Raw genomic sequence first — 15,923 nt, 5'->3', positions numbered from 1 at the left:
TCAATGGCCACTTTCTAGTTAGAATCTCATACACAGGTAAGGTTTTCTTCGTTGTTGGCATTTCTAACTTTGTATGCTCTGTTTTTTCATCCTAAAACTTTTTCCATGCTCTGTTTTTTCTTCCTAAATGCATCTCCTCCTTTGTTGTTATCTTCATGAACTCAAGCAACTATATGTCGATTTGGTGAAACATCTCCTACTATTGCATAGATCTTGTCTCAGGAAGTGATTGGAGTGCTGATTTAGATTCCTGAGCCTCTAGCCCCCCTCCCGATCCTCAAAATAATAAGAAAAAATTAAACAAAATTTAATGGATTGTATGATTGTATGTCTTTAATGCTTGTCAATTATTCAGGTTAATTTTCTAACCATGACGATTTGCTCAAGGCCAATTTCACAAGTATTATGTGAAACTTAGGGCCATCAAGTGGTTTAGCTATTTACGTCAAGTGAAAAATAGGATCATCAATTGGGCTTTTGTTTTATTCCTTGTTTGTTTTGTTTTGATCCTCAAGTAATCAAGGATTAGGTGGTGACAACATGGAGACATCATTATGACATGACACATGTTTTATATGGTTTAATTTTATGCTTAATGTGGATGGATTTGCAAAATTGATGTTAAGGAATAGTTTCATTATCCAAACATTGTTTCTGATTTTGTAGAACAAAAATCCATTCTCATAAAACAATTTGTCAAACGCCTTTGTTGCTCCCGAGGAACAAGAAATAAAATTCTTGTTATAGCACAAGAATTTCTAAAAGAATAGGAACATGTGAGAACATTGTCAAACAAGAACTTAGCCTTTCGGAGTTTGGAAGAACCATAGTCCAGAGAAGATGAGTGGTTGGATGGAGAAAGGAAGAAGAGAGAGAAAGTCCCTCTTTTTTCGTTAAAGGAAAAAAAAAGTAGTTTTTTGGTGCCAATTACTAGATCCAACATTATTTTGCAAATATCACCTTGTCAATTGATCAAAGTTGATAATGCATCTTGCAAAAAGCCCTAGAATGTAAAAATATATTTCATACTATATTATAAAATATATTTATATATGTATGTATGTATATATATGTTAATTGAGTTAAGCTTGCAAGATTTTGAGCAGACCTTTTTATTAGTCGAATTTGAATAACTAATTGAGTTTTCCTTAAATGTCCAACTTGATTTGAATTCTATTAGAATCGAATTTGAACCAAGACTATTCAAACTCAAGTCCAAACTATTCGATTAGACTCGATTTGATTATAGCCTTATTAAGCACCGTTAGGTGTCACATGCACTAAATAGTAAATAAATGCTTGAGCATTGGGGGAGGGGTCCAAAATGATGTTTCCTCCATTTCCTCCAATGGAGGCCTCCTACATAAATAGAGAAAAGTGTTTTCTCAATAAACACTTTAACCCAAGGTTTTTAAAATCGGACTGGACAGAGAACCGTACTGGGGACCGATTATCAAGTCGAATGGTCTGACCGTCCAATTTGAATGGATGGTCCATTTTGACTTAAAAGAACAAAAAACAACCAACAATCGTTGTTCGGGTTGACGGTTCAACGGTTTGACCACCTGAGTCAATGGGTTGCAGACCAAATAAATAGTTTTTGGCCAAAAAACTGATTTTAAGGTGAAACAAAATTGGTTACCTAACCAATTCCCAGTTTTTCTGGTTCGATCAATTTTGAAACCCATGCTTTAACCTAACAAAAATTAGGTTCCATTGGGAGAAACACTTACTTAGCAATAAGTTGGAGACGAAAATGGAAGCAAACACTAGCCTACACCACCTACCAACAAAGGATCATGTTAGGACCCTAGCTCAAGGTGATGGCTTAACCTAACCCTCAGTCAACCTCTAAATCAATGAAATCAAACTTTTATGATGGGTTCACCGAAGAGGATTGAGGTTTGACTGTTTGAGGCTTTAGTCACTAGTCATATTCGATTTATATAAGAATTTAGTTACATATTCCCGATGCAATTTTAGGTGTGATCCGATTATCGAAACTTAAAAATTAGGTAGGTACTTGGAGTTGGCATCAATGTTGTTTCTTTAGAAAAATGGCACTATGATGGTGTTTGATAACACTTTTAAGACCTTTGAAGTCTAAAATTGTTGCCTTTCAGATGCCACCTATGTTTGGGTTGGGTCTGAAAATTTAGATCTAAAATGCATTTTTAGATCTAAATTTGTAAGAGGCAGGCCAATGACTTAATGCGCTCAGACGTTTTTCAGATCACATTAAAAGATAAAAATGCCCATCCTCGATTTCCCTCACACTCTCAGCAGCGGCGTTTCCCTCTCCCTCTCTCTCTCTCCCCCCTTGTATTCTCGCCACTGCCGCTGCAAAGAGTTGTAGTGGCATTCAATTTCCCACAACCACTCCCTCCCCCCTCTCTCTCTCCTTGCCTTCCCACCACTGCCATTGTAACTCTCAGCAGTAGCATTTCCTTCTCCTTCTCTCCCTCTCCTATATTCTCGCCATCGCCGTTGCAAGGAGTTGCAACGACGTTAGGTTTCCCACACCCTCTCCCTCTCTCTCTCTCTCTCTCTCTCTCTCTCTCTCTCTCTCTCCCCCCCCCCCCTTGACTTCTCGCCACCATTGCTACAACTCTCAGCAGCGGCGTTCGATTTCCCACACCCTCACCCTCTCTCTCTCTCTCTCTCTCCCCTTGACTTCTCGCCATCGTTGCTACAACCCTCAACAGCAGCGTTCGATTTCTCTCACCCTCACCCTCTCTCTCTCTCTCTCCCCCCTTGTCTTCTTGCCACCTGCTGCAATTCTTAGCAGCAACCTTTCCCTCTCACTCTCCTTCTCCCTCCCTCCCTCCCTCTCTCTTTCTCTCTCTCTCTCTCTCTCTCTCCCCTCCCTCTCTTTTTTCTCTATCTTCTTGCCACCGCCATTACAAAGAGTTGCAGCAGCATTCGATTTCCCTTACCCTCTCTCTCTCTCTCTCTCTCCTATCTTCCCGTCACCATCATTGCAACTCTCAGCAACGACGTTCGGTTCCCTCTTCCTCTCTCTCTCTCTCTCCTATCTTCCTATCTACTACAACTCTTAGTAGCGACGTTCAATTTTTATTCTTAATAATTTATTATTATTTTAGTTCTTAATAATTTATTTTTAATTTGTAAATTTATACATATTTCCAATTTAATTCTTATTTTGATAAATTATTTTTTATAATTTTTATTTGTATTAATTATTAATTATTTGAATTTTTAAATTATTAAATAGTTTAATGGGTTCAATTTAATAATTTGATAATTATTAAATATTTTTTTATTGCTTCATGGACTTTATTACTATTTTTGTTCTTATTTTAACTTTTAATAATTTATTTTTAATTTATAAATTTATATATTTTTTCAATTTTATTCTTATTTTAATACTTTTTTTAATTTTTTTATAATTTATCATAATTTGTTCATATTTTTCAATATCATTTTGAATTTAATAAACTCAAAATTACCAAAATTACCAAAATTATATTTTATGAAATAGTACAAATTAAACTCAAAATTACCAAATAGTATGTTTTAGGGGTAAAATAGTAAAATTAAGGAATTTTAGATACTGAAGATTTGATTCAACACAAACAACCTTCTCTGTTCAGAGCCTCTAAAAAGTCAAAAAGCATCTATGCCTCTTTTTAGATTTTAGATGCCATTAATATCTTTTTAACTTTTCAAAGTTTAGATTTCAGATTTCTCAAACGCCACCAACATCAGCGTTACATCTGAAATATATTTTTTGCAATGTTTAAAATTTTGATATGATATGCTCGATATGAGACATATCTTATCGTATCTTTGAAAAATATATACAAGTTACCCATGGAAATCAGACGTTTCGTATTTTTTCATGCGTATCGGACCCATATCAGGGCGTATCGGTAATGTATCAACAAAAAAGATATGGCAAAAAACTAAAAAAAAATTAAAGGGGGAAAGCAAGCTTATTTTTCCCAAAATAAGCCTTCTTTCACCTCCAAATGACTCTAAAACTCCAAACTTCATTCCTAAAGTGCTAGACTTGCAAAAGTTTGCAAGAAACAAGTGTGAATCATTACTTTTTTTAAAGATTTTTCAAATTTTGAAAAAATATGGAAAAAATAGGTAAATTTTTTCAATTTTTTATAATATCTTGTGATTTTTTTTCTTGGATGTTTAAATTTATGTTGATCTACATTTCTTACATTCAAAATCTTTTTTTTTTTGTGTTATTAGTAGATTTATAGAAATTTTACGAAGATATTTGAGAAAATATAAATTAACAAAAAAATTGAAAATGTAATTTTTTATCCTCCTATAAAGACTAAATATGTTTTAGATCTATGGATTTATCTATCATATCCATAGAGCAATTGAAATTTCTTCTTGAATATTTTTTTTGATTTTTTATGTTTTTAGAATTAAAAAAATAAATAATAATTAATTATATTTTATCATTTGATCACAACAATTGAATATATTATAATTCTATGGATAATCTATCATACCCATAGATAAATTGAAATTTATCCTTTAATAATAATGATAATTATTATTATTTTTATATTTTTAGAATTATAAATAAATAAATTAATAATTATATTTTATTATTGGATCACAATGATTGAATAAATTATAATTCTATGGATGATCTATCATATCCACAAAGCAATTGAAATTTCTTCTTTAATAACTATTTTTGAATATATTATATAATGTTTTATTTATTTTTTATAATTTTTGAAATAATAAATAATAATTATTTATTCTTTAGGGTAAAATACAAAAACCTCCCCAGAGTTTTTTGACAATCATAAAAACCTCCCGTGTTTTCACTTTAACAAAAACCTCCCCTGTACTTCTTAGAAAACATGCAACTACCTCCCTTTCTTAGTTGAAAAGCCGATTTAATGTGCTTGTTTTTTTCAAATGCCTATTTTGCCCTTATGCCTAGATGTAGATTTATTAAAATATCCTTCAAAAACACTATTTATTTTTTCTCGAGAACTCAGGACTAGAGTCGCCGGTCTTCTCTCATGTAAAAGACAAAAATGTCCTTACTTGTTGATTAAATTTTCAAAACATGCCCCTCCTCATCACCCATGATCTCCATCATATTCTTCTTCTTCGTCCTTTCATTTACCCTCCATTAGAGATGTTTGCACCGAAAAGAAAAAGCAAAGTTACGACTTTGTTTGTTTTTAGTATTATTGGATGGATGGTTCAGGGATGTAAGTATAATGGATGCATTATAAATGAAAGGCGTGTGTGGTGGAATCACTCTGGGTTTATTTGATTTTGATATTTGTTTCTCTATCTGAACCAAATATGTGCAGAGAAGTTATCATCTCCGATTTCATTGATGTGAAGCATAGTCATAATTTGGCGTTGCAAGACTTCCAATAGGAATTTGACACCATCTCCAATCTCACGGGCTTCGACTTCAGCGACAAAGATTCTTCTTCTTCTTCTTTGACCCATCAACCAAGCAAAGGTGAGAATCATCTTCTAAACAGTTAGACTTTGGTTGGTTTTGAGAGTTTTTAACAGCAAAAAATGTATTTTCTCTTGGAATGTAGCAACTGGTGATAAGACCAAAAAAAGAAGCTGTAACAAATACTTATGCTAATGGTCTAATGGATGTTGTAGTCATTAGAATACGCCATCTAGAAACAACAAAGCTAGTTTCTCAAGCTTGGTGTCAAGGCTTGTGGTTGCAATGGTTTGTCTTATACTCTCAATTACACGGGTAATTCAAAATTTTTTAATTTCATCTATATGTGTTAATTTGATGAAACATTGCTCTGTGCTTCTGCCTACCAGAAGCACAGAAGATACTTAATTATAGAGCACTTGATCTCCAAAAATTCTACTCAAATGCTTCCGTTTACTACAATGGTGGGTTCCGTACCGTTGCCAATCCACTAAAACATTTTCAAGACACGCAAAGGAGACTCTAGAATTGATTAAGGCCATGGGTATGCGATGGATATCGCAAACAAAAGACAGTGAAACAAACTTGAGAGAGAGAAGGCAAGCGGATTTGGTTTTAAGAAAATGAACAGTGTTTTGGAGGGTATTTTAATAAATTTATATCTAAATAGATAGACATAAGGGTAAAATAGGCATTTTAAAGAAACAAGCACATTAAATCAGTTTTTCAACCAAGGAAGGGAGGTAGTTGCATGTTTTCTAAAAAGTACAGGGGAGGTTTCTATTAAAATGATAGCATAGGAGGTTTTTATGATTGTCAAAAAACTCGGGGGATGCTTTTGTATTTTACCCTATTCTTTAGTAACTATTTCTTCTTTATAATTTTTGAAATAATTTCTTCTTTAATAACTATTGTGCCAAGGCATGTTTTATGGTTGGATAGGAGAATTGAGTTTTTTTTTTTTTTTTTTTCTATCCCATAAAACATTAAAACTTCATAATTATAATTTATAAATTATAGTTAGCATATGATTTTTGTAATGAAGTTATAATTAGCTACAATATATTTCTTTGTAAAACTATTAAAATATATTAATTTAATGTATATACACCTTATTGAGATAATATATTTAATATTGATGATGTATTTTTATTATTTATTAAAATATTTATAATGTTTGCAAGTATATATATGCGTATCTTAATTTTTTTGATATACATTTGTATCCACGACGTATTCAATACATCTCTTAGAATTACATTTTAAACTTTTATTTTTTCGTTTATTCAAAAAACATTTTGAAAATCACGAAAAGTATGGACATCATTTTTATCCTTTTCTCATAGTTACTAACAACAGTAAAATGCCTATGTCAGCAACATTAATGATACCAGATAGAAAATCTCAAAACAGTATGCTTATATAGCACCGTGTTTTGACAAAATGCCGTAAACCGCATTGCTGGTAAAAACACCGCCTTAGGTCATTTTGAAGTTTGGTTTTTTGAGTTTTAAAAGCTGTGGATTCCGATCTGACGTACTCTTCTTAACAGAAAGTCGTCTTAGTGAACGAAGAAAAACGGAAGGAGTGGCTTTGTTTCTTGGCATCTTCTCTGTTGGCTCCATGAAATTGAAACCGTGGCTTCTTCACTCTGCAACTGCAAGCGTGCGTAAAACAAGGATTCATTCCATTCTTTGTTGTCGTGGCGCGTGCCGGAACCAAACGAAATGGGTATCCACCTAAATTGAACGCATTCATTCTAGTCGGTTCAGAGAGATCGAGAAAGAGACAGAGACGGAAGCAATTCTATACCCATACCTTATTACAGTATGGGGAATACGTTCTGTGGGTTCTGTACGTGCATAGATCAGGCGAGTATAGGGGTGGTGGAGAGATGGGGACGTTTCGAGAAATTGGCAGCTCCCGGTTTCCATTTTTTCAACCCTTTTGCCGGTGAATGGATCGCTGGAGTTCTTTCCACCAGGATCAGCTCCCTCGATGTCCGAATCGAGACCAAGACCAAGGTAAGTCGTTGGCTCCCTCTTTCTTCTTCTTCTTAGTTTTCCTTATACCCAGTTATTGGTTTTTCTGATTTCTCTCTATATCAGAAAACAAGCACGGAATTACGGGTGGGAATTGTATCTGTACATGACCGATAGAAAAATCAGTGCGCACTAGGAAATAAATCGATGAATACCAAATTACTAGTTTTGGTTTTTTTCTTTGTTGTTTTTTCGATAGATGAATTTTTCTTTCTTTCTTTCTTTTTGTCTATGCGTCCTTGAATCCGATAAAATTAACTTAGTTGCCGATTTGCACCAATTGGGTTTTTTCCTTGCTTATTTGATTGGGAGTTTTGAAGTGCATGATAGTTGATATTATGGAAGGATATTTATTTTGATGCTGTGAAATCCTAATGATGTTTTGTACACATGTGGTCTGGCATGCAATCTTGAAACCGTCAAATCGGTCGACATGAACAAATAATTTTTGCTGCAAATAAGAAAATTCTGTGTCGTTCCTACACTGGAATATTTATGAGGAGAAATTGTCATTTCTTCTCGGTCCTTTCTTTTTTAAATTCTCCACCGTGTTCCTTGCCTAATTCTAATGGGCATCTGCCTATCTATTATATCATAAATATAAAACCTACCTCTTACTTTTGAGTCAAACATATGGGCAACTTAACGTGGTGTTTGTGGCAACCACCAACGTCCCTAATGCATGTCTGCTACGTTATTCTGTTACTAAGACGGCTAAGGCAGAATGATGAAAAATTGGTATTATGGAATTGGTGTTATTGACAATTTGTTCTCTTGATGCGTGCAAGCGTAGTTACAAAAATAAAACTGCACAAGGAATTGTGCAATTGCAATGGTAAGCTTGTGAAGCGTCCAGACATTGTAGGAGGAAACATGATTTTGGAGCTGCTACGTGTCCTAGAGATTGTTAATAACATCATGATCATGATCATGTTCATCATCATCATCTAAGCCTTGCCTCAACTATATGGGATTTGCTACATGAATCCTATTTCACCATTCTGTTCTTTTCAGTGCAATATTCATTGTTAAATTATGGGCCCTCAAATCATTTCTCACTCTTCAAATCATGTCTTTTTTGGCCTGCACCTAGCTCTTTTAGAATCTTCAACTCGTGATAGATACTTCAAGAGAAGAAATGAACAATCACTCATTATATAAAACTTCTTATGGTTTCCTTATTTTCTTGATAGTTCCGCCTTATGGTATATCACAATTTATATCATAAGTTACTGTTAGAAACCTTTAGTATGTTAGAAGTTCCATGGTGCATGATTTACGCAAGTAAACCTATGTAACAACACAGAGCTCATGTGACTACAGTGTATTATCAGCATGTTTGTCAGTTGGCTAGCATTGAACTTGGTAAAAAATGGTAAAAAAATTGAATATTGGGATTGGAATAATGTTTGAATTTTGAGATAATGCATTGAAGTACTCGTGGTACATCCATAACAACAACAGCAATGGTAATAGGCAGAACTAGGATAGTTTAATTCCTAGTGGATAAATTGAACTTTTTTTTTTTATTTTGTGATACAGGATAATGTCTTTGTCCAACTGCTCTGTTCGATTCAGTACCGAATAATCAGAGAAAATGCTGATGATGCATTCTATGAGTTGCAAAACCCCAAAGAACAGATCCAGGCTTATGTATTTGATGGTAAAATTTTTATGATCTAGAAACAGATTGACCCCTTAATTGGGAATATTTTTTTGATATCTAGTTTCCTTTTCTTTTTTTAATCAAATCTTTATATTTACCAAAGGAAATAAAGAAATAGGATGTTTTTTTCCTTGAATTCAGTGGTGCGAGCTCATGTTCCCAAAATGACTTTAGATGAACTTTTTGAACAAAAGGGTGACGTTGCACAAGCGGTATTGGAGGAGCTTGAAAAGGTAACGTGATGTTTCTATCAGAATGTTACTTGTTGTTTAGTGCTTCCATGTTTTTGAGAATTTCCTTGTAAATATATGCATCTGTACAATCACTAATTAGTTTTATTGATGAAATTGAGAGAGTGCAATATATTCACCCTACTGCAGAAGTAAACTGCTTAATATATACAACATGCTTTAGAACCTACAACGATACAAATTAGTTCTTTTGTTAAAGAAGCAAGGAAACTTTTGTTTTGTTATAAATGAACTATTTTTCCAGCTTTTCTTGGTTGGAAATCCTGTATGCGCTCCAGTAGTGATGGAACTTCTTATGATGGCATTCCAAGGTTATTCATGATCCACCATATCCATCTTTTCATATTTAATAATAGATGATTAACTACCATCATGTTCTTAAACTAGCTGTGGAACATCAAGTTGATGAAGAAATATCTGGAAAATTAGAGTGAGAATGTATGGCCAAATCCTGGAAAGTGCATTTTAATTAGCTGCTTATAATTGGGGGTGGAGTTTGAGATGATGGTTTTAATCAGAGGGTGATGTGATTAGTAAGGCATGGATTCAAGCATCAATCTTAGCACGGACACCTACATGATTCCATCTAAAACTTTAGGTCATGATAGTTGGTGGCTTGAATGGGAGACATTGAAGTTAGCACCATTATGATCATCACCATAACAGGGGACCCAGCGGATAAGAAATGGTGAGGCTTGCTGCTACCCTGCCACTGCAAATCAGTAAAAAAATGAAGGAAATGTGAAACTTAAAAGGGAAAAATGTAATGGATATATGCGTTTTGATTTAGAAATATTACTTTGGATTTAGAAGTGGGTTTTTTCCTTGGTTGGTTAAGATAATTAGGATGACATAACCAAGTAGTTCAGGTTTCAGAGCTAACTATATCGCTTTAGAAGGAATGCCATAAGTACTTCCTTCTTGCTTTAGAGGTGGATGTGTTTTAATCTTTTTGGTTGTTATGGATATAAATACCATGGTACAGAAAAGCAGTTCAGAGTTATTTGAGAAGTACTTATAGGAAAAGAGAGGTTGAATTAATTTTAGTTTCTGTTCACTTTATTTCTTACCATGTTCCATTACCAATCTTTAGGCTCCATTTGGTTTGTGGGATAGGGATGAGAAAAAGGGAATATTTCAAAAATATTCCTTTTTCTCTCATTTGTTTTGAGGGAAATAGAGGGATGGGATGAGAAAAATGTGGGATGCCAGATCCCAAAATTGTGGATTTGGGGTCGCACCAAAACTGTGTGACCCCGGTGGAAAAATTTGAGAAACCCTGTTACCATCGACAACAAACAAAGGAGGGAGAGAACCAGTGCCTTCCCCATTACCATCGGCGATCTGCTACCTCCCCTTCCCCATTCGAACCCAGAAGTAGAGCAGCGGCGGCGGTACCCCTTCTCAGCCACTCCCTTCCTCCCTCTCTCCTCTCTTCTTATCTTTCTTCCTCTTCTTCTTCTTCTGTCTTTTGTTTTCCACCCAAAGAAAGCACTGTTCATCGTCTTCTCGACAACGAACACAAGAAATGCTAGTGGCGGTGACCAGGATCATTTACCCTCTAGTACCTCTCCGTTCATCGCCTTTGCTTTCCACCGGTGAACTACTGTCTCCGGCGGCACTGTTCGCTTTCCAAAGGTGACCAGCGGCACTGTTCATCGTCTTCGCTTTCCGCCGGTGAACTACTGTTCGTCTTCCTCTTGGTGAAACAGAGCACCCCACAGTGGCTATACTCCATCATTCCTACCGTCTCTGGCAACCGTTTCATTGGTTTTGACTAGTTTCTCCTATCATCCATTGTTTCTGATTCCCTCATTTTCCCTCTCCTCTTTGATCACCATTGCAGTCATGGAGCTCTCTTCTTCACCTTAGATGAATCCGGCAAAGAAGTAGCTTGTCACAGTGCTTTTCCCATTATTTTCCCATATATAAAACCAAACAATGGAAGTGTAAATTTTTACACTTTCCCATCCCATCCCATCCCATCTTTTCCCATCCCACCCAAATCTTCCCACAAACCAAACGGAGCCTTATGTCCCTATAACCTTGTGACTTTCCTAAAATGCAACATTTTCTGATATTATGTGTTATATATATTTTTTATTTAAGATGGCTATCAATGCAGTTTTGAGATGTCATCTATTGTCAGTTTTTGATTTTCAAATTACAATATAGATGTCCCGCCACTCTATTTTTTTAGTTTATGATTTTTTCCTCTTCCATACTGAGAAACAAAGATTTTTGAATTTGAAACTGGACATTTTTCTTTGACCAGCATGTCTGAAATAGTAATATTCTATGTTGGAATCATTGTCAGGTTATGGGAGCATATGGATATAGCATAGAACACATACTAATGGTAGATATCATACCTGATGCCTCAGTGCGTAAAGCCATGAATGAGATAAATGCAGGTAACAAGTCTTCTCCTTCTTACATTTGATTCTGAAAGTTGTCCTTCCAGGTGACGTTTTAATGTTTCAAACATCTAATGTTAGTTCTTATGGGTTATACGTATTGTTTTCCAGACTAGGTAGCAATTTTAACTTACTCGATTTCCTAATTTTGAATATCAAACTATGTAGTATTAGTTTAAGCCTGTGTAGTGTTGACTTCACGGTTCTGGTTTGGATTTTTTTAATGTTAGTTGCTGATTAATCTTCATGCCAGTGATAATGGTTATTATAAAGAGAACAAATGCGGTGTTAAATCCTTGACTAGAATTTAGTTTTTTTTCTCCATTGAATGATAATCTAAATGTGAAGCCAAGGATTATTTTCTTTGGTATTTCCTTTTCGGTCTTTTGTGTTTCCTGATGTTTTTTATGCTGCTATATAGACTTCAAATTGGAGGATAAACAAATGTTAAGGAAATGCCAAAAGCACAAACAAGTGCATAAGACTGTAGCTTGCCAATGCATTCCTAATTTCCATTTTCTTCATCATGATGTTTCAAAATTTAGAATATTAGATATGGTCATTGATAATTTCAGAATTCATGTGCCTAGGGTCACATGGTTAATGATAACTTCAGAATTCATGATTTTACCCCATAATTCTACATGCTGCATTCTGGGCTGGTTTCTAGCATTTGAGCCACCTAAATTATTCCCTGGAACTGCCGCTACTTTGGTTACTCAGGTAAAAGAGCTGTCCCAAGTGATGATCTTTAGGATCAGCCTAGTACCGCTTTTCTCAGCATATGGATTTAATGATATCCTCTTATCAAATAGAATCACCCAAGGATTTTCTGGATGGACATTGATTGGGATTGACTGATTGTCTTGTTAGTTCAAAATGGTACGTTGAAAGGCATCAATTGAAACATATGTTATTAGAAGTCTGAACTAAACAAACCTTGCCATCCATCTTTATGCCACTACGAAGAATGAAGTTCAACAATCTTTCAGTTGTTTGCTCCATGCTTCAGCATCTGTTTATAGAAATTTGGCATTAAACTTGGACCATGTTCTAGACTTCTAGTAGGTTGGTCTATGCATTAGTATGAACTATTAAGTAGTATTTAGTGATTCTAAGTGCATGTTGACTACATGAGATTTTGTCACTGTTATGTGTTGCAGCTCAAAGGCTCCAGCTTGCTAGTATCTACAAAGGTGAAGCAGAAAAGGTGTTCCTAGTGAAGAAAGCTGAGGCGGAGGCAGAGGCTAAGTACCTTGGAGGGCTTGGGGTGGCCCGGCAACGACAAGCTATCACAGATGGCTTGAGAGACAACATTTTAAACTTCTCTAACAAGGTGGGAGGCACATCGGCAAAGGAGGTGATGGATCTGATCATGATCACGCAGTATTTTGACACAATCAAAGACCTAGGGAATTCATCCAAGAACACTACTGTGTTCATACCCCATGGCCCTGGTCACGTCAGAGACATTGGTGAGCAGATACGAAATGGGCTGTTGGAGGCAGCGAGTGCCAATGTTGAATGATTTTGTTCACTTTCTGACTTCCCATTAGTTCTTAGTCCTGTTGGCTTACCACTGAAGCGTGCCTTTGTTGAGTTTCTGCATATTTGTATGCGAATAAAAGGGGAGAATAGGATTAGACAGGAACAGAATGTTTACACCAAGGATGGATCATACTGTTTTCTTAGTAAATACATAGGGGTCTAGGTTTAAGGGTGTGGAGGAGAGAAAAAGGATACTTAATTGCTTATGTAGTTATGTGCACCATCAATGACGTGTAAATATGAATTTGTCATGTGTTTATCAATCACATTTACTTATAACGACCATGCACTCTGACTGATGTTTGGAGACTGCACCCATCCCAACTGTAACTACAACTGCAACTGCAACTGCAGACTGCTACTATGGACTATCCATCAAAATATGCACGGACATGGAATGAAATGCTAAATTCTTTAACTAAAGCTGTGTTAATTATTTTTGGCAGTACAACTATTGGCACAACACAATGGAGATTGGAGAGAACCCCTCCTTGGGATCGGCTTCAGTGCTTACAAGGTCGTGCTCACAACGCTAGCCGTAAATTGGGAACATATAGGTACTTGTATGCTTTTTCTTCATGGGGAGATGTTTCCTATGCAAAGCTGCAAGAACTGTGCGAATGGTGTGAATATGGTCTTATGAGGACCAAATCTAATCTCCCTTCGAGAATTCAGATTAGCACAACCATTCAATCTCTCACTAGATGCCTTATGAGGTGTAATCATTGGCTCCACACTCCGCTAAACAGCCACTGTGTTCAGCTAATTTGATCTCACTGATTCTATTGGGTTTTTTAAAAACTCAAACCAAAAGTAAATTAAATTAACCAATTAACAGTTTAACTGGTTGTTTTTTTTTTATACCGGTTGGTTCAGTTAACTAGATTTTTTTGGTCCAAATCCCAATGCAAAAGATTGGTCATTGATCAAATACATGCACACAAGGTGGGTGGGTTACTAGGGTATGAGGGTATTATGTTGGTTGATTAGGCCATGCTTAGGAGTGTTCAAGTTAAAAATAAGTGCTTATTAAATAAGTGTTTAAAAATAAGTGATTATTCAAATAAACACTAATTTGAATTTGCACCCAACATTTTCAAGTGCTTATTTTTTAAAATAATCACTTATTTTATATTGGGCGTTTAGTGGTTTGTTTATTTAATAAACACTTAGTTGTGACTATTTTGTCATTTATTTTCTTTCAAATTTTTAAAATATACCATTTGAAAGTACTTTTAAGAAATTATTTTTATGTAAGCATTTTTACAAAGGCACTTTTATAAAAGTACTTTTATGAAAGCATTTTTAAGAAAGTACTTTTATGAAAATATTTTTACGAAAAGCACTTTTACAAAAGCACTTCTATAAACGTACTTTTACGAAAGCACTTATGAAAGCACTTTTGCAAAAGTACTTTTGTGGAAGCACTTTATAAAACATGAAAGTACTTTTGTAAAAGTGCTTTCATAAAAGTGCTTTTGTAAAAGTAATTTCATAAAAGCGCTTTCATAAAAGTACTTTTGTAAAAGTGCTTTTACACGCTTTCACAAATGTATTTTCATAAATGTTCTTCCGAAAAAGTGCTTTTCTAAAAGTACATTCATAAAAGTGCTCTCATAAAAGTATTTTCGTAAAAGTGCTTTCTAAAAATTCTTTCATAAAAGTGCTTTCATAAAGGTACTTTCTTAAAAGTTTTTGTAAAAGTACTTTTGAAAAGTGCTTTAGTAAAAGTACTTTTGTGTCTTCATAAAAGTGCTTTCATAAAAGTGCTTTTGTAAAAGTACTTTCATAAATGTTCTTTCGTAAAAGTACTTTCATAAAAGTTCTTTCACAAAAGTACTTTCTGAAAAGTGCTTTCATAAAAGTACTTTCTGAAATCTGAAAAGTGCATCTTTTTTGTAAAAATGCTTTCATAAAAGTACTTTCTTAAAAGTGCATTCGTAAAAGTACTTCCTGAAAAGTGCTTTTATAAGTGTTTTTGTAAAAAATGCTTTCATAAAAGTACTTTCTTAAAAGTGTTTTCGTAAAAGTACTTTTATAAATGCTTTTGTAAAAGTGCTTTCATAAAAGTACTTTTATAAAATTCAACTAGGGATAATTTTATAAGTGGTATTTTAAAATTCAACTAGGGATAATTTTGGAAGAAAAAAATTGAATAAGTGCTTATTGTATAAACACTTAAAAAAAGCTGAAAATTTGGGCTTAAAAATAAACCCTTATTTTTAAAATAAGCACTTATTTCGAGCTTATTTCCCAAATACCAATAAGTGCTTAATGGCTCAAATAAGCACTCCCAAACATGACCTTAATCTCATTTAGTTCAATTTTTGTTTGAATTTTTAAAAAGTAAAGTAAAAATATGAAAGGATCGGTTCGGTTTCAAATATATACTCAACCGAACCATGAGCACTCCTAACCCAAAGTAAGGAAGTGGCATCATAGTCACTTAATGACTTAAATATCAACACAATACACCCGATACGGGGCGTATTGTATCGATATCGGTTGATAACGGTACGGGATACGCAATAAATAGAAACATATCCCGTAAGTCATTTGTATCGTACCAATACG

At 34.6% G+C, this 15,923-nt stretch overlaps 1 protein-coding gene across 1 annotated transcript; it reads left to right on the top strand.

The window, feature by feature from the left end:
* Positions 1 to 6,852: 6,852 nt before the first annotated feature.
* Positions 6,853 to 13,628, top strand: LOC148880250 (hypersensitive-induced response protein 4-like). Its single transcript, XM_088962117.1, has 5 exons — positions 6,853 to 7,449; positions 9,010 to 9,130; positions 9,275 to 9,366; positions 11,702 to 11,798; positions 12,965 to 13,628. The coding sequence occupies exons 1-5, from the start codon at positions 7,255 to 7,257 to the stop codon at positions 13,327 to 13,329; spliced, it is 870 nt and encodes a 289-aa protein (XP_088818243.1). The 5' UTR covers positions 6,853 to 7,254; the 3' UTR covers positions 13,330 to 13,628.
* Positions 13,629 to 15,923: the final 2,295 nt, after the last annotated feature.

The sequence above is a fragment of the Nelumbo lutea genome, chromosome 1 (assembly GCF_056320005.1).
Source record: "Nelumbo lutea isolate HS-2025 chromosome 1, American lotus-T2T, whole genome shotgun sequence".
NCBI lineage: Eukaryota > Viridiplantae > Streptophyta > Magnoliopsida > Proteales > Nelumbonaceae > Nelumbo > Nelumbo lutea.
Note: the sequence above shows the minus strand (reverse complement) of the source record. Positions and strands in the feature narration are given on the sequence as shown.

What these genes read in the sequence shown, in the direction of transcription:
- LOC148880250 (XM_088962117.1), top strand. Translation starts at nt 7,255, where the DNA reads ATGGGGAATACGTTCTGTGGGTTCTGTACGTGCATAGATCAGGCGAGT. An exon ending in CCAGGCTTATGTATTTGATG is followed by an intron (nt 9,131 to 9,274) that starts GTAAAATTTTTA and finishes CCTTGAATTCAG; the next exon opens with TGGTGCGAGCTCATGTTCCC. An exon ending in CATGAATGAGATAAATGCAG is followed by an intron (nt 11,799 to 12,964) that starts GTAACAAGTCTT and finishes TATGTGTTGCAG; the next exon opens with CTCAAAGGCTCCAGCTTGCT.